The sequence below is a fragment of the Centroberyx gerrardi genome, chromosome 11 (assembly GCF_048128805.1).
Source record: "Centroberyx gerrardi isolate f3 chromosome 11, fCenGer3.hap1.cur.20231027, whole genome shotgun sequence".
Taxonomy (NCBI): Eukaryota; Metazoa; Chordata; class Actinopteri; order Beryciformes; family Berycidae; genus Centroberyx; species Centroberyx gerrardi.
In genome coordinates, this window is record NC_136007.1 from 421,654 (window position 1) to 447,703 (window position 26,050).

At 44.1% G+C, this 26,050-nt stretch overlaps 1 protein-coding gene across 2 annotated transcripts; it reads left to right on the top strand.

Moving 5' to 3' along the window:
• Positions 1–698: 698 nt before the first annotated feature.
• On the top strand, positions 699–24,489 carry oatx (organic anion transporter X). 2 transcript variants are annotated; one of them, XM_071903524.2, is made up of 15 exons: positions 699–725; positions 3,773–3,943; positions 4,387–4,445; positions 8,772–8,898; positions 9,367–9,470; positions 12,053–12,207; positions 12,385–12,553; positions 13,845–13,968; positions 15,935–16,050; positions 16,309–16,363; positions 20,540–20,699; positions 21,318–21,426; positions 21,876–21,954; positions 22,904–23,031; positions 24,324–24,489. In XM_071903524.2, the coding sequence occupies exons 1-15, from the start codon at positions 699–701 to the stop codon at positions 24,487–24,489; spliced, it is 1,749 nt and encodes a 582-aa protein (XP_071759625.2). The 2 variants fall into 2 exon arrangements, with proteins under 2 accessions (XP_071759625.2, XP_071759624.2); XM_071903523.2 differs by having other exon boundaries at positions 3,773–3,937; positions 4,375–4,445.
• The last annotated feature ends 1,561 nt before the right edge of the window (positions 24,490–26,050 follow it).

Consider the following 26,050-nt stretch of genomic DNA (forward strand, 5'->3'; position numbering starts at 1 on the left):
GGAAGTTTTGCTGAGTTTTGGAAGGTTTTGGAAGGTTTTGGAAGGTGTTGGCAGTGTTGCTCAGCACAGCAGTGTTGGACTTCTTCAAAATAATCTTCACCCCCCCGACCCAAACATCAAAGCACACTGCACTCTTTTAAAGGATGTGTCATTTTAACACATCTGTGTGTCTTCTTTGGGACTACACACACTTGTGTTAATGACAATACATTGTAACACAACATGTGTCGTTATTAACATATCTTGTGTTGAAAAGTAACACAAGTGTGTGTAGTCCAAAGAAGACACACAGATGTGTTGAAATGACATCCTTCTTATGACTTTCCAAACCGACTAAACACAGAAACCTTCATACAGTTTTGTACATTTCCTGTTTTCATCATCAGATTATTTCTTCTGCAGGAACATTTTGACTAAGGACCAGTGTGGTTGGTGGAGTTGAGGATTATTATTATTATAATAATAATAATAATTATTATTATAATTATTGTATAATAGTGAAAGACATATTGCATTTCTTGTATTTTAAAGGACTTCTGTAGCAGCAGTCTGGAGCGAAGCGGAGCAACACGAAGCAGGAAGATGGACAAACTTTTCTAGAAAATATTCAAAAGATTTTTCTGACATCCAAAGATCTTTAATTCAGAATAAAATACTTGAAAAGGGAAAATTTTTAAATACAGACAGCCTGCACAGCGATGGGCTTCACTGACCTTCTGGACAAGGTGAGTCGAGTTTCACAATGTAATCCAGCAGATAATTGATTAAGAGAAAGGAGAAACGAACCAGCAGATTATTGATTATCTACTGAGAAAGGAATCTGTTGGATTATTATTCAGCAATGTGAGCAGCTTTCTTTCAGTTACCTTGCAGTTCAAAATACAAGACAAAGACAAACCATTTTTAAAGGATATGGCTGGTGTTTTTAAACACATTTCTTATTGTCAACAAATCCTATGAAAATAACAAAGTCAACAATGCATTTGCTCTCTTCCTGTTACTTTCTGACTTCCCACGTTCCGTTTTTAGCCGTCAACCCGGAAGTCATTGGCTCCAATTGTAAGCTAAAAACCTTTAAATACAGCTCACAGAGACATAGTTTACATTTTAAAAATCTCTAACTGTTACCATGAAAAGTCAGGCTGTTGTAGTTATTACCAAATCAAATTCAAATGGGAACAAACTCTTCATTACGCCGGGGACTATTTTCTGTGCTACGGAACTACTTTCCTGAGATTCTCGAAGTGTTTACAGCCGGCTTATTAAGTTGTTTGAGGAAAAAGTCGTCCGGCCCGGTGCATCGTGATGATGAAATATGCTGCAGAGCAGCAGCATGGCTCTGTGACGGGTTTTAATAGTTTTTAATACAATGAGTTCTATGGCTGCTGGGACATGAGGCTGCACTGGGACCGCTACATGGACGAGACTTGTTAGCAAAACAAATTCATTGCTGATTTTGTTATTTTCATAGAATTTGTTGACAGTAAGAAATGCATTAAAAACACCAGCCTGATCCTTTAAGTCGTATTTGATCCTCTGGACTTTGAGGTTTTACAGCCTGAATTCAGATGGATTCAGTTTGGATTTTTGTCACTGATCTATACACAACAACCCATCATGTTTGTGTTTTTTAATTACATTTTTTTTTTTTTTTACAATTTAATTAAAAATGAAAAGCTGAACTGTTTTGAGTCAGTATTGATCGACTTTGCTGTGACAAACTGAGTTCAGGTTCATCAGATTCCTCCTGATTCCTGATTGTCTACAAAAGACTGGAGTCCAATTCAGCTGACTGGACCTGATTTATTATTATTATTATTATTTTTATTATTATTGTTATTGTTACTGTTATAATAGACGACAGAAACTCTACGTGAAGTCCAAACTGTCTGTAGGTCTGAAGGTAGAAAACTGTTTGGTCCTGAAGGTTTTATATTTGTCTTCCAAATAAATTTAGGTGGTTTGTGTTTGATCCTGGTTCTCCATTATGAAGAGAAACCTACCAGATGATATTGAAACCATTTCACACCTAGTTCGTTTGGAGCCTTTATTTCAGACCCTGGAGCGTTTCCCCAGTTCGGTTTGTTTGGGCAAATAAGAACGCAGCAATCAGACCAAAACAATCGGACTGTCTCAGTCCGCTTCCAAACAAACTCTGGTTCCTTTGTAGTGAGAATGCTGTCCGACCCAACGGGCGAACCAAGCAGAACCAAGCGGAACCAAGCCAAACTAAGCCAAACAAAGTGGAACCAAGCGGAACCAAGCCAAACTAAGCCAAACCAAGCGGAACCAAGCAGAACCAAGCCAAACTAAGCCGAACCAAGCGGAACCAAGCGGAATCAAGTCAAACTAAGCGGAACCAAGCAGAACCAAGCCAAACTAAGCCGAACCAAGCAGAACCAAGCCAAACTAAGCCGAACCAAGCGGAACCAAGCGGAATCAAGCCAAACCAAGCGGAACCAAGCAGAACCAAGCCAAACTAAGCCGAACCAAGCTCACCTGCTGTCTTCTGAGCAGCAGCTGGTGGGTGAATGAGTCACTCTCAGGCTCATCAGAGCGTCTTCATTGAATCAAATGCAGCAACAACGTTTTGGAGACGCTTTGATTCGCACTCTGAACTGAATATTCTGCTCAAACTGAATATTCTCTTCAAACTGAATATTCTGCTCAAACTGAATATTCTGCTCAAACTGAATATTCTGCTCAAACTGAATATTCTGTTCAAACTGAATATTCTGTTCAAACTGAATATTCTGTTCAAACTGAATATTCTGCTCAAACTGAATATTCTGTTCAAACTGAATATTCTGTTCAAACTGAATATTCTGCTCAAACTGAATATTCTGTTCAAACTGAATATTCTGCTCAAACTGAATATTCTGCTCAAACTGAATATTCTGCTCAAACTGAATATTCTGCTCAAACTGAATGTTCTGCTCATCCAGGAAACACTGGTGGACAAACCGGAGAATCCCAGCAGAGGCAGAAGATCCGTCCACAGCTGCTGTGCTGGTCTGCGCTCCATGTTGTGTTCCTGGGTGTTTATTTCAGGAATTACAGAATTCCTGCAATGAAATTCTGACCAATGAGGGACCAGTTTGCTCGCGCATGGCGTTTGTTTACAAATTTTGGTCTGCTTAGAAATATTGCTGTGTGAAAAGAAACCGAACCCAGGGGTAAAAGCAACATTTCTAGAAAGTTGTAGTGTAGGTTCCGGTCCCGCCTACTTTTCGCCACAGTAAATTTCGCTGTGGCAATTCTGGTGTGACCGCGGCTTTACACTGATTTCCTCCTTTAATCTGTAACTCTCTCTCTTCTGACTGATTCTGTCGTTTCCTCATCCTGCCGCTTGTTTGGCTTGATTTGCGTCATGATGAGTGACAGTTTGAAAGAGAGGCGGAGCCCCAAAGGGAGGCGAGGCCCAAAGGGAGGCGGGGCCAAAGGGAGGGGGGCCCTCAAAGGGAGGCAGCCGCAAAGGGAGGCGGGGCCAAAGGGAGGCGGGGCCCCAAAGGGAGGCGAGGTCCAAAGGGAGTCGGGGCCAAAGGGAGGCGGGGCCCCAAAGGGAGGCGGGGCCAAAGGGAGGCGGGGCCCCAAAGGGAGGCAGCCCCAAAGGGAGGCGGGCCCAAAGGGAGGCGGGGCCAAAGGGAGGCGGGGCCAAATGGAGGCAGGGCCCTCAAAGGGAGGCGGGACCCCAGGCACAGTGACTGATCTGCCTATAGGAATGTTTGGCTGTGTGTAACGGTTCTTCCTGTGTCCTGGTTGCCGTGGCGAGGTGGGCGGGTTCGGACGGTTCCAGTGGCTCCATGTGACTCTGATCAGTCTTCCTGGTTTGCTGATGGCGAGTCAGAACCTGCTGAACAACTTTACTGCAGGAATCCCTGCTCACCGCTGCCACCTGCAGGTCAACTATACACACTACAACCTGTCTGACCACCAGGTACCTGTCTGTCTGTCTGCCTGTCTGACTGTCTGTCTGTCTGTCTGTCTGTCTGCCTGACTGTCTGTCTGTCTGACTGTCTGTCTGTCTGTCTGTCTGCCTATCTGTCTGTCTGTCTGTCTGTCTGTCTGCCTGCCTATCTGCCTGTCTGTCTGTCTGTCTGTCTGCCTGACTGTCTGTCTGTCTGACTGTCTGTCTGTCTGTCTGTCTGTCTGTCTGTCTGACTGTCTGTCTGTCTGTCTGTCTGCCTGACTGTCTGTCTGTCTGTCTGTCTGTCTGCCTATCTGTCTGTCTGTCTGTCTGTCTGACTGTCTGTCTGTCTGTCTGTCTAACTGTCTGTCTGTCTGTCTATCTGACTGTCTGTCTGTCTTCCTGTTGATGATGTGTTCTCGATGATCTGATTGGCTGACTGGTTTGATGTGATTGGTTGGTTGCAGGTGGATGAACAGCAGCTGCTGAGAGCGTTCATCCCTCTGGACTCCAATGGGAGGCTGGACCGCTGTAGGAGGTAGGAAGGAGGGAAGGAGGGAAGGAGGGAGGGAGGGAAGGAGGGAAGGAGGGAAGGAAGGAAGGAGGGCCAGAGGGAAGGAGGGAAGGAAGGAAGGAAGGAGGGAAGGAGGGAAGGAGGGAGGGAAGGAGGGAAGGAGGGAAGGAGGGAGGGAAGGAAGGAAGGAAGGAGGGAAGGAGGGAGGGAAGGAAGGAAGGAAGGAAGGAGGGAAGGAGGGAAGGAGGGAAGGAAGGAAGGAGGGAAGGAAGGAAGGAGGGAAGGAGGGAAGGAGGGAGGGAAGGAAGGAGGGAGGGAAGGAAGGAAGGAAGGAAGGAGGGAAGGAGGGAAGGAGGGAAGGAGGGAGGGAGGGAAGGAAGGAAGGAGGGCCGGAGGGAAGGAGGGATGGAAGGAAGGAAGGAAGGAAGGAAGGAGGGAAGGAGGGAAGGAGGGAGGGAAGGAAGGAAGGAAGGAAGGAGGGAAGGGGGGAGAGAGTACTGTAAATGCAAAAATTTACTTCACCCGTTGTGGGTCAAAATGAATAAGCAAGGTTCAAGAGTCTTCTGTGGATTCTTTATTCAGCCATGCATGGTTCAGTTCAGTGTTCCAGACAAGCAACAAAGAAGTGACAAAGAACGGAGTTCAGGATCCACTTATATAGGTTAAAGTAAACAAAACTATAAATCTTGGCTCATAGCCAAACCCACTTGGTTCAAAACCAAACCCACTAGTTCGGACTTTTTACTGCGTGTCCACCTATAGAATCATTTAAAACCACACATAACCATATATAGTTATCATGCATGCATCCAAGCACTGATTACATCATTGTAGTAAGCAGGACAAAAAACACTCCACTTTCCAGGACAAAGGAAAGCAAGAACAGAGTGTACTATCCATATAAAAAAGCACATTATACATTTTATTTCTTACAGTACTTTAGAACAAGTACTACTTGTCTATATACAGTTTATTTATAAAGCACTTTCCACGGTATTCAAAGACACTGTACAACACCTAAGGGAAAAAAATAATAAATATATAAAATATATAAAACAAATGGTACAAAATTGATGATAAAATATAAATGACAATAATAAAATAATCACACGAGTATGTATATTAAAACAGTAAAATTGAAAAAACTGTTGATAGTTTGTTCATTTCTGGAGAGGCAGTGGGAGTCAGTTTGGAAAAGGTGGGTTAGTGGGTTACTTATACTACTACTTATACTACTACTTATACTACTACTACTGCTATGTGGTAACAGTACTGTTCCTAGCCTCAGTGGCAGCTGCTGGCCAACAGTTATTAGTTATTAGTTATTAACAGTTATTAACACAGTGTCATAACCCGGCCCGTAAGGCCATGACAAGAAGGGGAGACGGACGTGCAATGCCAGCAAAAGTTAAACATTTATTGTAAATAATATAAACTACAGAACAAAGGATGCATATGGCCTGGAAATCAATCAGTAGTGTAGGTGAGTGCATGGGGGGGGGGGGGGGGGGTAAAGCAGAAGGAGGCCAAAGGCAAACCAAACAAGCTGGGTGCAGACAGGGAGGCCAGCCAGGGAGAACACCTGGCCCAGGTGCAGAGGAGGACAAGGACACACACACACACACACACACACAGATAGGCAGAGCAGGGCCGTCACACACAGTATCAGATGTACTGTATGTGGTAGTAGTATAAGTGTGTAGTAGTACTACCTGTCAGCAGTATAAGTGTGTAGTAGTACAGTAGTAGTAGTACTATAGTAGTACTACCAGTACCACCATATACAGTATGTACTACAGGTGTGTGCAGGCTCAGTGGCAGCTGCTGGCTAACAGATGTACTGTATATGTTAGCAGTATAACGCCCGGGCCACACCGCCTACCTCTACCTGCTCTACCTCTACCTGCTCTACCTCTACCTACTCTACCTCTACCTACTCTACCTCTACCTGCTCTAACTCTACATGCTCTACCTCTACCTACTCTACCTCTACCTGCTCTACCTCTACCTGCTCTACCTCTACCTACTCTACCTCTACCTGCTCTACCTCTACCTACTCTACCTCTACCTACTCTACCTCTACCTGCTCTACCTCTACCTACTCTACCTCTACCTGCTCTACCTCTACCTGCTCTACCTCTACCTGCCCTACCTCTACCTGCTCTACCTCTACTTGCTCTACCTCTACCTACTCTACCTCTACCTGCTCTACCTCTACCTGCTCTACCTCTACCTGCTCTACCTCTACCTACTCTACCTCTACCTCTACCTCTACCTACTCTACCTCTACCTCTACCTACTCTACCTCTACCTCTACCTACTCTACCTCTACCTCTACCTCTACCTACTCTACCTCTACCTCTACCTACTCTACCTCTACCTACCCTACCTCTACCTGCTCTACCTCTACTTGCTCTACCTCTACCTACTCTACCTCTACCTACTCTAACTCTACCTTTACCTACTCTACCTCTACCTACTCTACCTTTACCTACTCTACCTCTACCTACTCTACCTCTACCTACTCTACCTCTACCTCTACCTCTACCTGCTCTACCTCTACCTGCTCTACCTCTACCTACTCTACCTCTACCTACTCTACCTCTACCTACTCTAACTCTACCTTTACCTACTCTACCTCTACCTACTCTACCTTTACCTACTCTACCTCTACCTACTCTACCTCTACTTACTCTACCTCTACCTCTACCTCTACCTGCTCTACCTCTACCTACTCTACCTCTACCTACTCTACCTCTACCTACTCTAACTCTACCTTTACCTACTCTACCTCTACCCACCCTACCTCTACCTGCTCTACCTCTACCTGCTCTACCTCTACCTACTCTACCTCTACCTACTCTAACTCTACCTTTACCTACTCTACCTCTACCTACTCTACCTCTACCTCTACCTACCCTACCTCTACCTGCTCTACCTCTACCTACTCTACCTCTACCTACTCTACCTCTACCTCTACCTACTCTACCTCTACCTACTCTACCTCTACCTCTACCTGCTCTACCTCTACCTACTCTACCTCTACCTCTACCTACTCTACCTACTCTACCTCTACCTACTCTACCTCTACCTACTCTACCTCTACCTCTACCTACCCTACCTCTACCTACTCTACCTCTACCTACTCTACCTCTACCTCTACCTACTCTACCTCTACCTACTCTACCTCTACTCTACCTCTACTTCTACCTACTCTACCTCTACCTACTCTACCTCTACCTCTACCTGCTCTAACTCTACCTACTCTACCTCTACCTACTCTACCTCTACCTCTACCTCTACCTACCTCTACCTACTCTACCTCTACCTACTCTACCTCTACCTCTACCTCTACCTATTCTACCTCTACCTGTGCGTGACGGCTACCTCGCTGAACTGCTGCGGCTCGCACGCCTGTGGTGTCCACACACACACACACACACACACACACACACACACACAGTGCTGCTGCGGCGGTGCTGCCTTCCAGCCCTGTCTTTCTACATTGAGTTTGCATTTGATAATGGCCATAGAATGTTTCATTTCATGTCATTATATATATATATATATACATATATATATGCCGTTTTTGTTTACCCTCGTTCAGAGAGAGAGAGAGAGAGAGAGAGAGAGAGAGAGAGCACACCGGTAAAATACTGCCCTTCGCCTGATGTTCTTTTAACTTATTAACATAATATAATTATAGCCTACGTGGGGTTTCTGCTATGACTACCTATTTCCACAATTAAAAGCCGGTACTCCACTAATTTAGCCGTGCAAGTCACTGAATTTTCTACAACATGGTCCTGCAAATATTTCACAATAAAAGCCTTGTGTTAACAAATGAAGGGATTCTGTCCACAGAAACACGAAAATCACTGTCTATTTTTGCTTAGAACCGCGCACGTCACGCGGAAAAAATAGGCGACACGCCGAATCTCTAGATGAGCCGCAGCTGAATCTCTAGATGAGCCGCAGCCGAGCCGCGGCCGAGCCGCGGCCGAGCCGCGGCCGAGCCGCGCCCGAGCCGCGCCGTTCACGCGGGCCGTGTGGCTGCTCTAACCTGTTAACATGGCCGCCGAAATGAAAAGCAACAGGTTCTGTGACGCACACGCGCTGCTCAGGTAGGCGGTGTGGCCCGGGCGTAAGTGAGTAGTACTACCTGTCAGCAGTATATGTGTGCAGTAGTACTACCTGTCAGCAGTATAAGTGTGCAGTAGTACTACCTGTCAGCAGTATATGTGTGCAGTAGTACTACCTGTCAGCAGTATAAGTGTGCAGTAGTACTACCTGTCAGCAGTATAAGTGTGCAGTAGTACTACAGTGGTACTAACAGTACATGTACTACAGGTATGTGCAGCCTCAGTGGCAGCTGCTGGCCAACAGTTCGTCCAACAGCAGCGAGCTGCAGACGGAGGAATGTTCGGACGGATGGACGTACGAACGCTCCGAGTTCCACAACACCATCGTCTCCGAGGTCCCAACACTGCATGGATCATATTTTATACTTTATACTTTACATTTTATGCATCATATTTTATAATTATAATGACATCTACATCTGTTTTCCTGTTACAATCATTTACATTTATATTAACATTTTATTTCATGTCTTAGTCACTTAGTTTTTTCTCTACTTTTACATTCTTGGCTTTTACATTTATGTTTTAATCTTTTACACTACACTTTACATTGCATCATTTATATTTACAGTAACAGTTTCAACGTTTCTGTGACTCTCATCCACTGAAACAGCAGAATAAACTTCAGTTTCTAAATCAGCATGATCTAGATTAGTTAGATTACTTTACTAGATCACAAACATTACAGGCAACCAGCAGGCAGGAGGTCAGAGGTCAGAGCAGCCTGACAAACCTCTCTCTCTCTCTCTCTCTCTCTCTCTCTCTCTCTCTCTCTCTCTCGCTCTCTCTCTCTCTCTCTCTAGTGGGATCTGGTGTGTTCTCTTCGTCCGCTGAAGCAGATGATTCAGACGGTTTATATGGGCGGAGTCTTAGCTGGAGCCATCATCTTTGGAGGGCTGTCAGACAGGTAACACACACACACACACACACACACACACACCATTTTCCCATCAATAAACCATCAACACATTAATTTAGAGACATTAGTATAATTACAGTAAATGGTTGGCACCAAGCAGGAAGAGGTTCTGTTCTTCCAGAGCAAACATAACATGACATGACATGACATGACATGACATAACATGACATGACATGACATGACATGACATGACATGACATGACATGACATGACATGACATGACATGACATGACATAACATAACATGACATGACATGACATGACATGACATGACATGACATGACATGACATAACATGACATAACCAGAATCAGATCAGAATCAGAAATACTTTATTGATCCCTGAGGGGAAATTGGGTTTCGTTGCAGTTGCTCACAGAAATATATATAGGCATAGAGAAATTATAAGAAAAATAGAAATCAGAAAATAAATATAAAAATATGTAGAATATGTGCATTATACTACAATATATAACAACAATAATATAGAAATAAGAAAAATAAGAAATTTGTGGGTGGGTGTGGGGGAGTAGGAGGAGGAGGAAATCCCTGACCTGGGCCTTTCACTCCTGCTTTTTTCCTTCCCCTTTGTTTTAAATTATTGCACAAAATTATTACCGGAATCAGTATTGCACAGTTTAAAATATAAGTTATAAATTATGGGGTTATTAAGCTGCTGACGGGTGAAATAAGTCCAAGGTCCAGTCTACTGACTCAGAGTGTCTGACACTCTGAGGGAGGAGTTGAAAAGTTTGATGCCACAGGCAGAAATGACTTCCTGTGGCGCTCTGTGGTGCGTCTCGGTGGAATGAGTCTCGCACTGAATGTTCTCCTGTGCTTGACCAACACGTCATGGAGTGGGTGGGAGACTGTCCAGGATGACACGTAACTTGGACAGCATCCTCCTCTCTGACACAGAGAGTCCAGCTCCACCCCCACAATGTCACCGGCCTTGCGGATCAGTTTGTTGAGTCTGTTGGCGTCCGCTGCCCTCAACCTGCTGCCCTCAACCTGCTGCCCTCAACCCGCTGCCCTCAACCTGCTGCCCTCAACCTGCTGCCCTCAACCCGCTGCCCTCAACCTGCTGCCCTCAACCCGCTGCCCTCAACCCGCTGCCCTCAACCCGCTGCCCTCAACCTGCTGCCCTCAACCTGCTGCCCTCAACCCGCTGCCCTCAACCCGCTGCCCTCAACCTGCTGCCCTCAACCCGCTGCCCTCAACCTGCTGCCCCGGCACACAACAGCAAACAGGAGAGCACCGGCCACCACAAACTCATGACTCATGACTCATAACATGACATGACATGACATGACATGACATGACATGACATGACATGACATGACATCATGTCATTCAGCAGACACTTTTGTCCAAAGCGCCTTACAATAAGAACATTTTGTCAACAGTAGTCAAACCAACTGTGCATCACAGTGTTCATCAGCTAAGACTTTAATAGGAATAAGTAGCATTTGTAGAATCAGAGGTTTTGTTTTCTTTTTGGAGTAGAAGGGGAAGAAGACCGTTACATGATAGGTTGGTACAAGTGGGTCTAGGTGGAACCTGAAGAGATGAATGATGGGTAAAGATTCAGCCATTCTGACAGAGGGGCAGAGCTCGTCCCTCCATTGTGGTTCCAGGGAAGAGAAGAGTCGACTGGGATGAGCGACTTCTGAGTCCCGTAGCGACAAAGGGGCGGGGCGACCTGCAAGGAGCCGAGCGAAGGAGGCGGAGTCTGAACCCGACTGGTGATTGTAGAGGGAGGGGCGGGTCGATGTTCTGTCCTGTAGGAGAGACCAGGGACTTGAATCTGATGCAGCAGAGATGGAAGCCAGTGAAGAGACCGGAAGAGGGGAGAGACATGAGAGTTTTGGTTGGTTGAACAGCAGACGGCTGCAGCGTTCTGATTGGCTGTAAAAGTCTGATGGCAGAGGGTCGCCCGTCCAGAAGAGGCTGCAGGAGTCCAGGAAGGAGAGGACCAGAACCTGGACCAGGAGCTGAGACGCTTCCCTCGTAAGGAATTCTGATGCTGTAGAGGGAAAACCTGCAGGAGTGGGTTCAGGATCAGTCAGAGGGGAGACACAGTGCAGTTGTCATGGTGATGGAGGATCAGTCAGAGAGGAGACACAGTCCAGTTGTCATGGTGGTGGAGGATCAGTCAGAGAGGAGACAGTGCAGTTGTCATGGTGATGGAGGATCAGTCAGAGAGGAGACACAGTGCAGTTGTCATGGTGATGGAGGTCTGTGTGAGGACAGGCTGTCCTCTTTCAGGGAGAAACAGCAGCTCCGTCTGTCAGGATGGAGCTGGAGGTGGAGAACAGACATCAGAGCTCTGAGGAGACGCTCCGTCAGTTTGTTTCTGAGGAAGGAGAGAGAGATGAAGACATGAGAGGAGATCACATGACCGAGGGGTTTACTGTACAGAGAGAACAGCAGGGACACCAGGACTGAACCCTGAGGGACTCCGGTGTTCAGAGAGCAGGTCTGGACAGAGATCCTCTCCATCAGACCTGGTGTGACCTGGTCTCTCTCTCTCTCTCTCTCTCTCTCCCTCTCCCTCTCCCTCTCTCTGCAGGTTCGGCAGGCGCTCAGTCCTTATTTGGTCGTACCTCCAGGTGGCGTTGCTAGGCAGCTGCTCGGCTCTGTCTCCATCTTACTCTGCCTACTGCGTGTTCCGCTTCCTGACTGGGATGGCAGTTTCTGGAGTCATCCTGAACGCTGTCTCACTGAGTACCTGCCTGTCTGTCTGCCTGCCTGCCTGTCTGTCTGCCTGCCTGCCTGCCTGTCTGCCTGTCTGTCTGCCTGTCTGTCTGTCTGTCTATTTCTCTATCTATGTAAAAAATAAATAAAGATAAAACACTTTCTCTCTCTCTGTCCCTGTCTCTCTCTCTCTGTCTCTCTCTCTAGAGGTGGAGTGGATCCCGACCAGTGCGAGGACCTTAGTGGGGACACTCACCTCCTTCTTCTTCACCTTTGGTCAGATGATCTTGGCGGGGATTGCCTATTGGCTGAAGGACTGGAGGAAGCTGCAGGTGGCCGTCTGCGCCCCCCACTTCCTGTTCTTCGCCTACAGCTGGTCAGTAGCCAATCAGAAGCCTCCAATAAAAAAGCAACCTAAAACTCTGATGAGGGAGGGCGGTTGGAGGGTGGTTGGAGGGCGGGTGGAGGGCGGCTGGAGGGCGGCTGGAGGGCGGTTGGAGGGCGGTTGGAGGGCGGCTGGAGGGCGGCTGGAGAGCGGTTGCCCGTGGTTACGATAGTGTTACAATCTTTAGTTTCTTTAGCCTTCCTTCAACATGGCAGCACAACCACTGTAACCATGGTAACAGCCCATAATAGATGGCAGATATCTCTGTACAAGAGAACAGATCAGAACAGATCAGAACAGATCAGATCAGAACAGAGCAGATCAGATCAGATCAGATCAGATCAGATCAGAACAGATCAGATCAGAACAGAGCAGATCAGATCAGATCAGATCAGATCAGAGCAGATCAGAACAGAACAGAACAGATCAGATCAGAACAGATCAGATCAGATCAGATCAGATCAGATCAGAACAGAGCAGATCAGATCAGAGCAGATCAGAACAGAACAGAACAGATCAGATCAGATCAGAACAGAGCAGATCAGATCAGAACAGATCAGATCAGATCAGATCAGAACAGAACAGAACAGATCAGATCAGATCAGAGCAGATCAGAACAGAACAGAACAGATCAGATCAGAACAGATCAGAACAGAACAGATCAGATCAGAACAGATCAGATCAGATCAGATCAGAACAGAGCAGATCAGATCAGAGCAGATCAGAACAGATCAGAACAGATCAGAACAGAACAGAACAGATCAGAACAGGACAGAACAGATCAGAACAGATCAGAACAGATCAGAACAGAGCAGATCAGAACAAATCAGATTAGATCAGATTTGAACAGATCAATACTTTGAGCTAGAGAGATGAGATTGTTTCGTTTGAAGCTACAGGAGTAGAGCTTTCCAGTAAGCCCCACTTTGTTTCTGTCTGTAAAACACTATGCAATGTAGTACAACATTGGGAAGGTTTCCCTATTGGCTTGAGCATTGCTTCATCCTATGCGTGTGTGTACAGATCGACTGTTATCGGCCATCTTTGTTGCCACATGTTTTGATGACATCATCACATTTGACCTCTCAGGTCTTAAATGTACTTAAAAGATTAAAAACATTTGTTCAGGTGGGAGTTAATTCTGAACTGTCTAGTCTCTGATTGGTCAGGTTCAGAGCTGTCTGGTCTCTGATTGGTCAGGTGGTACTTGGTTCTGAGCTATCTGGTCTCTGATTGGTCAGGTGGTACTTGGTTCTGAGCTATCTGGTCTCTGATTGGTCAGGTGGTACTCGGAGTCGGCCCGTTGGTTGGTTCTGAACCGGCGGTCGGAGGAGGCGCTGAAGAGTCTTCACCGTGTCGCTCGAATCAACGGCAAACCAGAGATGACCGAGAAGATAACCTTGGAGGTAAACTGCCTGTCTGTCTGTCTACCTTTCTGTCTGTCTGTCTGTCTGTCTGTCTACCTTTCTGTCTGTCTGTCTGTCTACCTGTCTGTCTGTCTGTCTGTCTGTCTACCTTTCTGTCTATCTGTCTGTCTGTCTGTCTACCTTTCTGTCTATCTGTCTGTCTGTCTGTCTACCTTTCTGTCTGTCTGTCTGTCTGTCTGTCTGTCTACCTTTCTGTCTGTCTGTCTACCTTTCTGTCTGTCTGTCTGTCTACCTGTCTGTCTGTCTACCTTTCTATCTGTCTGTCTGTCTGTCCACCTGTCTGTCTGTCTACCTTTCTGTCTGTCTGATGGACTGTCTACCTGTCTTAGTATCATCCATCCCACATTAATAAATCAACATAATCTCATAAAAACTCATGAAATGAGCACAAACTCTCAAACGCAGATTTTGGTGCTGTGGACAGTTTTGGGAGTTATGTGAAAATTACAGTGAATTCTGTCACAATAACAAGGATCAGATTCTGTGGCAACAGCAACAACTGGACTTGGTGTTTTCAGCTAAAGGTTGGCTAACCTTGGTTGGCTGGTTAAGTTTAGGCAGTTAGACGACTAAAACGACTTGGTTAAAGGATAAAGCCGGTGTTTTTTAATGCATTGCTTACTGTCAACAAATCCTATAAAAATAACAAAATCAACAATGCGTTTGCTCTACTCCCGTTACTTTCTGACTTCCCACGTACCGTTTTTAGCCGTCAACTCAGAAGTCATTGGCTCTAATTGTAAGCTAAAAACCTTGAAATACAGCTCACAAAGACATAGTTTCCATTTAAAAAATCGCTAACTGTTACCACAAAAAGTCAGGCTGTTGTAGTCATTACCAAATCAAATGGGAACAAATTCTTCATTACGCCGGGGACTATTTTTGGTGCTATGGAACTACTTTCCTGAGATGGAAAACGTGTTTACGGCCGGCTTATTAAGTTGATTGAGGAAAAAGTCGTCCGGCCCGGTGCATCGTGATGATGAAATATGCTGCAGAGCAGCAGCATGGCTCTGTGACGGGTTTTTAACCGTTTTTTTAATACGATGGAGTTCTATGGCTGCTGGGACATGAGGCTTCACTGGGCACCGGCTACATGGACGAGACTTATTGGCAAAACAAAATCATTGCTGATTTTGTTATTTTCATAGGATTTGTTGACGGTAAGCAATACATTAAAAAACACCAGCCTTATCCTTTAAGGTTTGGGAACTCTGGTCACATTGAAGTCAAACTCCTCCGCCCGTCCACAACACCCTGACTGTCCACTGAGTCTTCAATGTGACTCTACTTGCTGTTTATAGTCGTGTCTCCTTCATGGAACCGTTTCAAGCTGGGAAAACTGAATTTTAACACTTTACGTGCCGCCCACATATAATTTGGTGTTAACAAGTCGTGTTCATTTCATGTATTTATATGAGATCAGCTTGTAGTAAATAATTCCTGTGGATCCTGTGTTACCTGGAGTTCCTGGTGTTTCCATGTTATGGTGCTTCCATATCCTTCTATCTTCTCCACTTCTTCATCATGGTGCTTCCATATCCTTCTATCTTCTCCACTTCTGCATCATGGTGCTTCCATATCCTTCTATCTTCTCCACTTCTTCATCATGGTGCTTCCATATCCTTCTATCTTCTCCACTTCTTCATCATGGTGCTTCCATATCCTTCTATCTTCTCCACTTCTTCATCATGGTGCTTCCATATCCTTCTATCTTCTCCACTTCTTCATCATGGTGCTTCCATATCCTTCTATCTTCTCCACTTCATCCTGGCATCTCATTCTCTGGGTTCCACTGTAGATTTAAGGTCTTTGAAGTCTCCTAATCTGAACCTTTTAACAATAACATCTGAAAGATCTTGTGTTGCTCCTTGTTGTTCACGCTTGGTGTGTGTGTGTGTGTGTGTGTGTTTGTGTGTGTGTGCGTGTGTGTGTGTGTGTGTAGGACCTCCAGTCCCATATGAAAAAGGAGATAGAGTCCAGCCAGTCATCCTTTACAGCGTATGACCTGCTGAGAACCAGAGGAATGAGGCGCATCTCCATCTGCCTGCTGGCTGTCTGGTGAGGAAGTACTGCCTAGTAACCAGGAAGTACTGCCTAGTAACCAGGAAGTAGTATCTAATGTCAGCAAGCATCTTCCCTGCTGAAGTGTCCTTGAGCAAAGTACTTTCTAGTATCTAGGAAGTAGTATTTTATATCCAGAAAGAATTATCATTATTATGATTATTATGATTATTATGATTATTATTGATGTCATTATTTTCCAGAAAGAGTTTGCAGTATCCAGGAACTAGTCTGCTATCTGTCTTCCTCTCGCAGGTTCTCCACCAGCTTTGCGTACTACGGTTTGGCCATGGACCTTCAGAAATTTGGGGTAAGCAGAATTTTTTTTTACATACTTATTTTTTTATAATTGTTAATGAATTATCAATTAATTATATCCTCGAAATAACTTTCGGGGATATTATGGATTCACCCTGACCGCCGCCGCGTCCGCGTCCACCGCAGATCCTTCGTGTGAACACGATAACTTGAACAGTATTTATAAGAATCTTTTCAAATTTGGTATGGACATTGATGACCCCTAGAGGAAGAACTCTATTGATTTTGATGTGTTTATGATTATTATAACTATTATTCATTAACTGATTAAATTAATCTCCATGCTATTTGGACCCATATCTCACCAATGGTGCATTATATTGTATTGAAACTTGTCAAGAGAATTGTTCAGGCAATTATGGAGATTTGTATGAAGTTTGCACTTTCTGTGATTATTATTAATAAAATAGTTAATTAGTTAAATGTATTATTGAGTGTTAAGAAAATAGTTAAGGTGCATGCCCTTTATTATAGGGGAGACAATCCCTAGAGGATTCATTTTGGAGTGTTTATGAGTAATAATAATATAATTAACTGGTTAACTTTATTAATTTGTGATAATAGTTACAAATTTATTAATTATTTGACGAAATAAAAATAGTTGGGACATACAACCAATATAATTGGGAAGATTAACCCTGGAATCTTATTGTGTGATTATTGAATGCCTTTTTTATTACATTTGACTTAATGGGGCCTTTGAGGATTGTGGGATTTCGGGGATAAACCCTTGCTGTCGGCCCCCGACAGCATCCTAGTTAATGACTAAAATTAGTTAATAGTTAATTTGTGAATTTAACTTTCTGTTTATCTCACTTTATTCATGGAAACCAGTTAAACTGCAGTGAAAGATAAAGCTGATTGATCCTGTAAATTTAGATTCAAGACTAAAGCTGATTGTCAGTTTAGACTCGACTAAAAACGATTGATTCTGTCAATTTAGACTCAAGACTAAAAACGATTGATCCTGTCAGTTTAGACTCAAGACTAAAAACGATTGATCCTTGGTTATACTGTTGGCAAATGTGACACTGTTCACATCATTTTTTAGCAAATGTTGTAAATCCTGGTGCATACCAGTCTCTTAGAACAGTCTGACACATCCCCCCTTCGCTCACGTGACAAACCATTTGACATGTGAACAAGCCACGGAAAAGGGAGGTAGGGGCACCACACGGACGTCTAGATGTCTCCACACACCATTTACATGTTTACAACCATGAGAACACCACCTGTGTTCGGGCACATCAGCGCTCTCTTGGAGGAGAGCGACGTCATTAGGAGCTAAGGTAGGTACAGAGGAAACGCTTCAGTTTACATGGACAGGAGGGCCAGATCTGGCTGCTGCTTTGGCTGCATGGTCAGCCATGGCACTGCCATTAGAAATAGGATCATGGTTCCACACACACACACATCATTCAAAATTCGATTTTTTATTTCATTGTCAATTTCTTCATTGTCGTTTGCAGAAGTTTCAGGTTTCATAAGGGCTAACATGATTTCTGTAGTTTTGTGTTCTAGTATTTCCAAATAAACACCGTCTGGTGTGCAATGGATGAAACAATTGAACTTGCAAAGTAAATCTCTTCCCAAAAGGTTCACAGGTGTTGTAGGTGATAAGAGAAATGGATGAGTTGTAGTAAACCCTTCAGATGTTTCAGTGAAAGGCCCTATAGTTTCCATAGTTGGTTGAGAAAATGGTAATGACTGAGGAATACCATTAACACCCACAGTTTCTAGACGTTTTTGAGAAGGTTTCAATTTGTCCTCAGATGTTACACAATTAATGGTAGATTTGCTCCTGTGTCCACCAGGAGAGAAATTGATGTGCCGCCCACTTCAGCTGTGAGAGTTGGCTCTTCTCCAAGATCTGCCAATTTAATCAAAGGTGACAATATTTGGACAGGCCTCACTATCCTGACTCCCCTATGCATTCTGTGGGGGTTGGTGGTATATCTTGCCCTGTGGCCTGGAGCACCGCAATAATAACAGAAAGTGTTCCCAGCTGGGATAGGGTTTGTTTAAGTACACTGTCCCTGAGACCGGAGGTAGTACTAGTCTCATAAGCTGTTGTGAATCAGCACCATTTGGGTTATAGACTGAACATACAGTTTTCCATTCTTCTAGCCAAGTGACTTTGGATTTACGTACATCTTTTGGGAAGTCTTTTACAACAGCTTGCAAGTCTCTTTCGCTCCATGGAACAATAACAAGGAGTTTCACCAGTCATTCTGAGAGGGGTTAGGGTGTGTTGTCTGACTCCTGGTCTGCCTCCCTTCTCTCTCTCTCTCCTGCCTTCTGTCTTGTTTCATTCTTCAGTGATTCTTTGTCATTTTGTAGCGTTTCTTTTTGGTTCTTTAGTGATTCTGTTTGAGATTGCATTCAACCTCCCAGCATTTGAGAGGCTGTAGCTGTTTTTCTGCATTTTCTAAACATTTTATTTTATTAGGAACATTCCACAGTCTGGTCTGGTCAACACAAATGTCCTTCAACTCGGACATTTGAGTAGACCATCTGTTTTGGTCAAATCTGCCCAATTTCTGACATATGTGATACTTCCGGTTCCATATTGATGGAATATATATTTTATTGGTCCTGTTAACTCTTTCTCAGCACCCCCTCCTCCTTGTCTATTTAATTTCTTTTCTACTCTGTGACAATGTGCACCCACATGGTCACTGGAACTCCCACACACTAAACTCCCTGAACAAAGGATAATCGTGATAATCGCCACGAATTGATGAACTGCTTGAACGGCTAGGCAGAGCTGTGTATGTCACTACGATGGACCTCTGCAAGGGATAATGGCAGGTGCCTCTAGAGAAAGAATCAAGAGATTACACTGCCTTCCGCACCCCTACAGGTCTCTATCGGTATACAGTAATGCCTTTTGGAGTTCATGGAGCGCCTGCAACTTTCCAGCGATTGATGGATCAAGTCCTGCAAGGATGTGAGCAGTTCACTGCTGCATATCGTGACGATGTGGTGGTCTTTAGCACTTCATGGGAAGACCATCTGTCCCACTTGAGACAAGTTCTTAGCAGGATTAATTCTGCAGGTCTCACACTCAACAGGCAGAAATGTAACTAGGCCAAAAGGGAGGTTCACTATCTGGGATACCACCTCGGAAATGGAGAAATTCGTCCTCAAGTCGACAAGGTAGAGGCCATCAGAGACAGTCCCAGACCTCGAACCAAGAAACAGGTACGATCTTTCTTGGGACTTGCTGGATGGTATAGAAGATTCATACCCCATTTTTCTTCCATTGCTGCTTCTCTTGTAAACTTGACCACAAAAGCTGCTTTTAATCCAGTGAAATGGACTGCAGAGTGCGAGGCAACATTCCTCCAGCTCAAGAGTCTTCTGTGTTCTTCTGTTCTACAAAGTCCTGACTTCATGCAGCGCTTCCTTGTTCAAGTTGATGCCTCTGGTGTGGGCCCTAACCCTAACCCTAACCAAACCCTAACCCATCAGCATCATGTGACCTAACCCTAACCAAACCCTAACCCATCAGCATCATGTGACCTAACCCTAACCCTAACCAAACCCTAACCCATCAGCATCATGTCCCCCAGTTTTTCAGCGAGTTGTGATGCTTCATATTTGTTCTTGTTATCTAGTTGTTCTAAAATGTAGTTTATGCAGCTGGTGTCACACGAGTAACAAATTAAGACAAGTGTGGGCAAATTTGGCGCCCCCTAGTGGCTTGGCACCCTGGGCAGTCGCCCTGTCTGCCCCACCCACACGCTGCCACTGATAAGTGTGATTATTTATACAGATAAAATATGTGGTGATTTCTTGATCAAATAGGAATTACTTTGTATATGATTACATGTCAAACATTGGTTTGTTTCTCAATGATTAAAATTGTTACTAGAGCTCATAGATTTTGTGTTATTCCTCCACAGGTTCCTAATAAGGTCTTGTCTCCAATTGGCTGGTTCCTAATAACGTCCTCTCTCCTGTTGGCTGGTTCCTAATAATGTCTTCTCTCCTATTGGCTGGTTCCTAATAACGTCCTCTCTCCTGTTGGCTGGTTCCTAATAAGGTCTTGTCTCCTATTGGCTGGTTCCTAATAATGTCTTCTCTCCTATTGGCTGGTTCCTAACAAGGTCTTCTATCCTACTGACCAGTAACTAGTAAGGCCTTCTCCCATTGGCTGTTGCAGGTGAGTATCTACCTGATGCAGATCATCTTTGGAGCTGTCGATTTTCCCGCCAAGCTGTTGGCTCTGGGCATGCTCAGTTACCTCGGCCGCCGTGTTTCCCAGGCAACCTGCCTCTTCCTGTCAGCCCTCATCATCTTCACCAACATCTTTGTTCCCACCGGTTGGTAACGCACACGTTAACACACACACACACACACACACACACACACACTAAATGAAGTTAATATATTCTCGAGTGTAATGTGTTTGTAATTGAACGGTGAGGAAGTTGTACATTGTTATGATGAAATATAAATGTTTGCGGTTCAACAATGGAAGCTTACAAAAATAAGTGTAGCAGAAATTCAAGGAATTAATGTTTAAGCATTAAACTTTACTCAGCTGGGCTTTATTGTTTCTCTGGAAAATGAAGTCTGACATCTGATTGTATTTATTATTCATGTTTCATCTTTAGGTTACAGTGACACTGAAAACATTTTCTGTTCAACAGCTTCATTCAGTTAAAATGTTTTATTATACGAGAAGAGAGTGGAATATCTGACTGAAAAACTAGAAAGAAATAAAGGATTTCTCTCCTCTCCTCTCTTCTCCTCTCCCCTCCTCCTCTCCTCCCCTCACCTCCTCTCTCCACCCCTCCTCTCCTCTCCTCTCACCTCCTCTCATCCTCTCTTCTCCTCTCCTCCTCTCCTCTCCTCTCCTCCTCCTCTCTCCTCCTCTCTCTGCTATCCTCCTCTCCTCTCCTTGTCTCTCCTCTCCTCCTCTCCCCCCCCCCCCTCAGAAATGCAGACCTTCAGAACCGCTCTGGCTTGTCTTGGTAAAGGTTTCACCTCGGCTTCCTTCACCACAGTCTATCTCTACACTGGAGAGCTCTATCCCACTGTCATCAGGTACATCGACTACAAAAGGTTGCTGGTTCAAATCCTCAGACCGGCTGGGAAAATGTGGGTGTTGAAATAAATGATTCTCTCTCTTCCCTTCCTCAAAACTCCCTGTTGAGGTAGAAACCAGTAGAAGACTCTGTGCTGTACTGGTCAGCTCCCAGTAGAAACCAGTAGAAGACTGTGATGTACTGGTCAGCTCCCAGTAGAAACCAGTAGAAGACTGTGATGTACTGTCAGCTCCCAGTAGAAACCAGTAGAAGACTGTGATGTACTGTCAGTAGAAAGCAGTAGAAGTGTGTTAGTGTTTAATTTGTGTTGCTCTGTCGCCCCCCTGTGGAGTTTCCAGACACAGCAGGAAACGAAAAAAATCATTTGACACTCTCCAACCAAATAATGTAAATCATTATATATATAAATGTATATTATATAGTAATTATATTGTATTATATTTCCAGACAGACAGGAATGGGTTTTGTGTCGACCATGGCGCGGGTCGGCAGCATGGCAGCACCTGCTGTCCTCATCCTGGACGAGGTACCATCACTCCTCCCTAACTAGCCAACTAACAAATGAACTAGCCAACTAACAAATGAACTTACCAACTAACTAAGCAACTAACAAATGAACTAGCCAACTAACTAATTAACTTACCAACTAACTAAGCAACTAACTAATTAACTTACCAACTAACTAAGCAACTACCAACTAACAAATTAACTAGCCAACTAACAAATTAACTTACCAACTAACTAAGCAACTAACAAATTAACTAACCAACAAACCAACTAACTACCAACTAACAAATGAACTAGCCAACTAACTAATTAACTTACCAACTAACTAAGCAACTAACTAATTAACTTACCAACTAACTAAGCAACTAACAAATGAACTAGCAACTAACAAATTAACTTACCAACTAACTAAGCAACTAACAAATTAACTAACCAACAAACCAACTAACTAAGCAACTAACAAATTAACTAGCCAACTAACAAATTAACTTACCAACTTACTAAGCAACTAACAAATTAACTAGCCAACTAACCAACTAACTACTAACTAACAAATTAACTAACCAACTAACAAAGTAACTAACCAACCAACAAATTAACTAACCAACTAACTAACCACCTAACAAATTAACTAACCAACCAACAAATTAACTAACCAACTAACTAACCAACAAACTAACCAACTAACAAATTATTTTTATTTATTTACCTTTATTTATTCAGGGTGGTCAACTATTACAGTAACTAACCAACTAGCGACTCACTCACATCACTATTCTCACCATCACTAACAACTAACAACTAACTTATTATTATGACTCACATGCTGTTATTTTCAGATATTAGTATTAGTACTACTTGTTAGTACTACTCATACTACCTCTATTACTCGTATTTCTACTACGACTACACAGGCAATAACAATACCAACAACATCAGTAATAATGATAATGGACTCCATTTCCCAGGTACTCCCGGCACTGCCCAGTGTGGTGTATGGGGGGGCGGCGGTGGTGGCGGGGGGATTTGCCTGCTTCCTGCCGGAGACCCTCAATGTGCCGCTACCCGACACCATCGAGGACGTGGAAGAGAACTGGTGAGCTAAGCATGTTAGCATCATTAGCCTTCTTAGCCACAAGCTAATGTGAGCTCACAGTGCTAGCATCATTCCTCAGTGAAATCAATGAGCACTGCTAGCCTATTTCATTATGAATCAGATCTAAGGTGTGAAAATAACTATAAACTAACTAAACTAATAACTAAAACTGTTTCTAATTTTCATTTAGCTACAGCAAATGTTGAGACCAGCATCAGTCCAGCATTTTAATTCACTAAGATTTTATTCCTTGAGAGACAGACATAATGTATGTTGATTTATTGCAGTTCTTACTGGTCAGATTGTATGTGATTCTGTTTTGGTTCATCATCACCCTACTGTCTGTCTACCATCCTGTCTGTCTGTCTGTCTGTCTGTCTGCCTTCCTGTCTGTCTGTCTGTCTGTCTGTCTGTCTGTTTGTCTGTCTACCTTCCTGTCTGTCTGTCTGTCTGTCTGTCTGTCTGCCTTCCTGTCTGTCTGTTTGTCTGTCTACCTTCCTGTCTGTCTGTCTGTTTGTCTGTCTGCCTTCCTGTCTGTCTGTTTGTCTGTCTGCCTTCCTGTCTGTCTGTTTGTCTGTCTGCCTTCCTGTCTGTCTGTTTGTCTGTCTACCTTCCTGTCTGTCTGTCTGTCTGTCTGTCTGTCTGCCTTCCTGTCTGTCTGTTTGTCTGCCTTCCTGTCTGTCTGTCTGTTTGTCTGTCTGCCTTCCTGTTTGTCTGTCTGTCTGCCTTCCTGTCTGTCTGTCTGTTTGTCTGTCTGTCTGCCTTCCTGTCTGTCTGTCTGTCTGTCTGTCTGTCTGTCTGCCTTCCTGTCTGTCTGTCTGTCTGTCTGTCTGTCTGCCTTCCTGTCTGTCTGTCTGTCTGTCTGTCTGTCTGTCTGTCTGTCTGCCTTCCTGTCTGTCTGTCTGTCTGTCTGTGTGCCTTCCTGTCTGTCTGTCTGTCTGTCTGTCTGTCTGCCTTCCTGTCTGTCTGTCTGTCTGCCTTCCTGTCTGTCTGTCTGTCTGTCTGTCTGTCTGCCTTCCTGTCTGTCTGTCTGTCTGTCTGCCTTCCTGTCTGTCTGTTTGTCTGTCTGCCTTCCTGTCTGTCTGTCTGCCTTCCTGTCTGTCTGTCTGTCTGTCTGCCTTCCTGTCTGTCTGTCTGTCTGTCTGTCTGCCTTGCTGTCTGTCTGTCTGTCTGTCTGTCTGCCTTCCTGTCTGTCTGTCTGTCTGTCTGTCTGTCTGTCTGTCTGTCTGCCTTCCTGTCTGTCTGTCTGTCTGTCTGTCTGCCTTCCTGTCTGTCTGCCTGTCTGCCTGCAGGTCTCGTGGCAGATCGGCCCAGCAGCTGCAGACAGAGGGCGTGGCCCTGAAGGAGGGCGTGGTTTCTGATGAAGACGTGGCCTGCCAGAGGGGCGTGGTCTCCAAGGAAGGCGTGGCTTTGAAAGAGATGAAGGAAGGAGAAGGGACCGGCCTCAATGCCCTCTGACCAATCAGAAATGCCGCCGCACAAAAAACAACCAATGGGAAACAAGGGCTCCATCAGGAGAACCCAATCAAATTCAATGTCCTGTTAGTGACTGGAGGGACATTCAACCAATCAAACGGAAATGTGGGAGTAATGGATTACATGTAATGGATTACTGTAGTCTCATTACAAAAAAAACTGTAATCTGTTACAGTTACTAACGAGAATCAAACAAAATTGAGGATTAACGGGGCATCCCATTGGCTGAGCGGTCTGAGGCGTGTACCATGTGACCGCAACGTCCTCAGGACCCGTGTCACGTGTCTTCTCTCTCTCTCCCAGTCTCTCCTGTGTCTCTCCACCTCCAACAATCTAACATCTTTAAAAAAAAAATGGAGGATTAACGGATTACATATAATAGGATTATTGTAATCTGATAAGAATAAAAGTAATTGTAATCTGTTACTGGCAGGATCTGGTCAGGTTCCAGACGGTAAATCAGAACCTGAAGGGAAACCTCGTTTTATTTAGAGAAATATACGCAATTTATAACAGTTGTTAATGACATTTAAATTAACATTTAAATTAGTCTGCCAGTTCAAATAACTCATGTTTAACTACAAATTTAATGATTTTGAGGCGAACTAATCCAAAGAGCAATCAAGCTAGGTTGTTCAAATAAGGAATGTAATGTAATGTAAGGTATTAAGCAATCTGTAATGAAAGTAAAAGTAATAAAGTTACATTTTGAAAGTAATCTTTAATTTAATCCCAGCTTTTAAATGGTTTCACACTGTTAAAAAGTAAAAGTCTGTCAGAATGATGAAGAAACCATTTTATCTTTTTCTCTTTAACAGCTGATGTTGTAGGAACCTTTAATATTCAGTCAAAGATGAGGGGAAGTGAAAACTGGCGCTCACATGTTACCTTTGCATCAATTGTTTTACTCATTTAAGTGCAACAAATAAAAAAGCAATTTTACCGCTTTTTGCTTTTTGATTTTGAATTGACACCACGGAAAAGGAAAGAGCGATGTGCATTTTTCCTTTTTGCTTTTAGTTTGTTGATCCAGAAAAGCAGTGAAGTGTTGGGAGGAGTGGACCGAACCAACCTGACTTCCAGACAGGAAGGAGCTCCATTTCAGAATAAAAGCCTTAATGTTTGTCCGTTTGAACCAAGTTGCTAAACGGTAATTGACATCTTCCTGTCCGAACCATAGGTCCGAACAGAGCGTGGCAGAGACGAGTGAGGCAATTAAATCTGTCGGTTTGAATAAGTAACGTAAAAGTTATGCCATAAAGTGTTTTTTTTTAACCTTCACAGCTTGCTTTTTAACGTAAATGTAAAATGTAGCCTACTTAGAGACCACGGTTAAATCAGAATAAAGTTGTTGTTTTTTTTCATTTATTTCAAGCCTCAACAAACACTTCTGTTCCCATTCATTCACTTTTTACACTTCTGATCACAGAGATCAACAGCAACAGGCTGAAGTTTTCTGATGCTGCTTCAGAGACAGCTGAATGGTTTTTGCATTATCATTTGTTAGGATTTTGTTACTTTTTTTCTTTGTGTATCGTGTTGG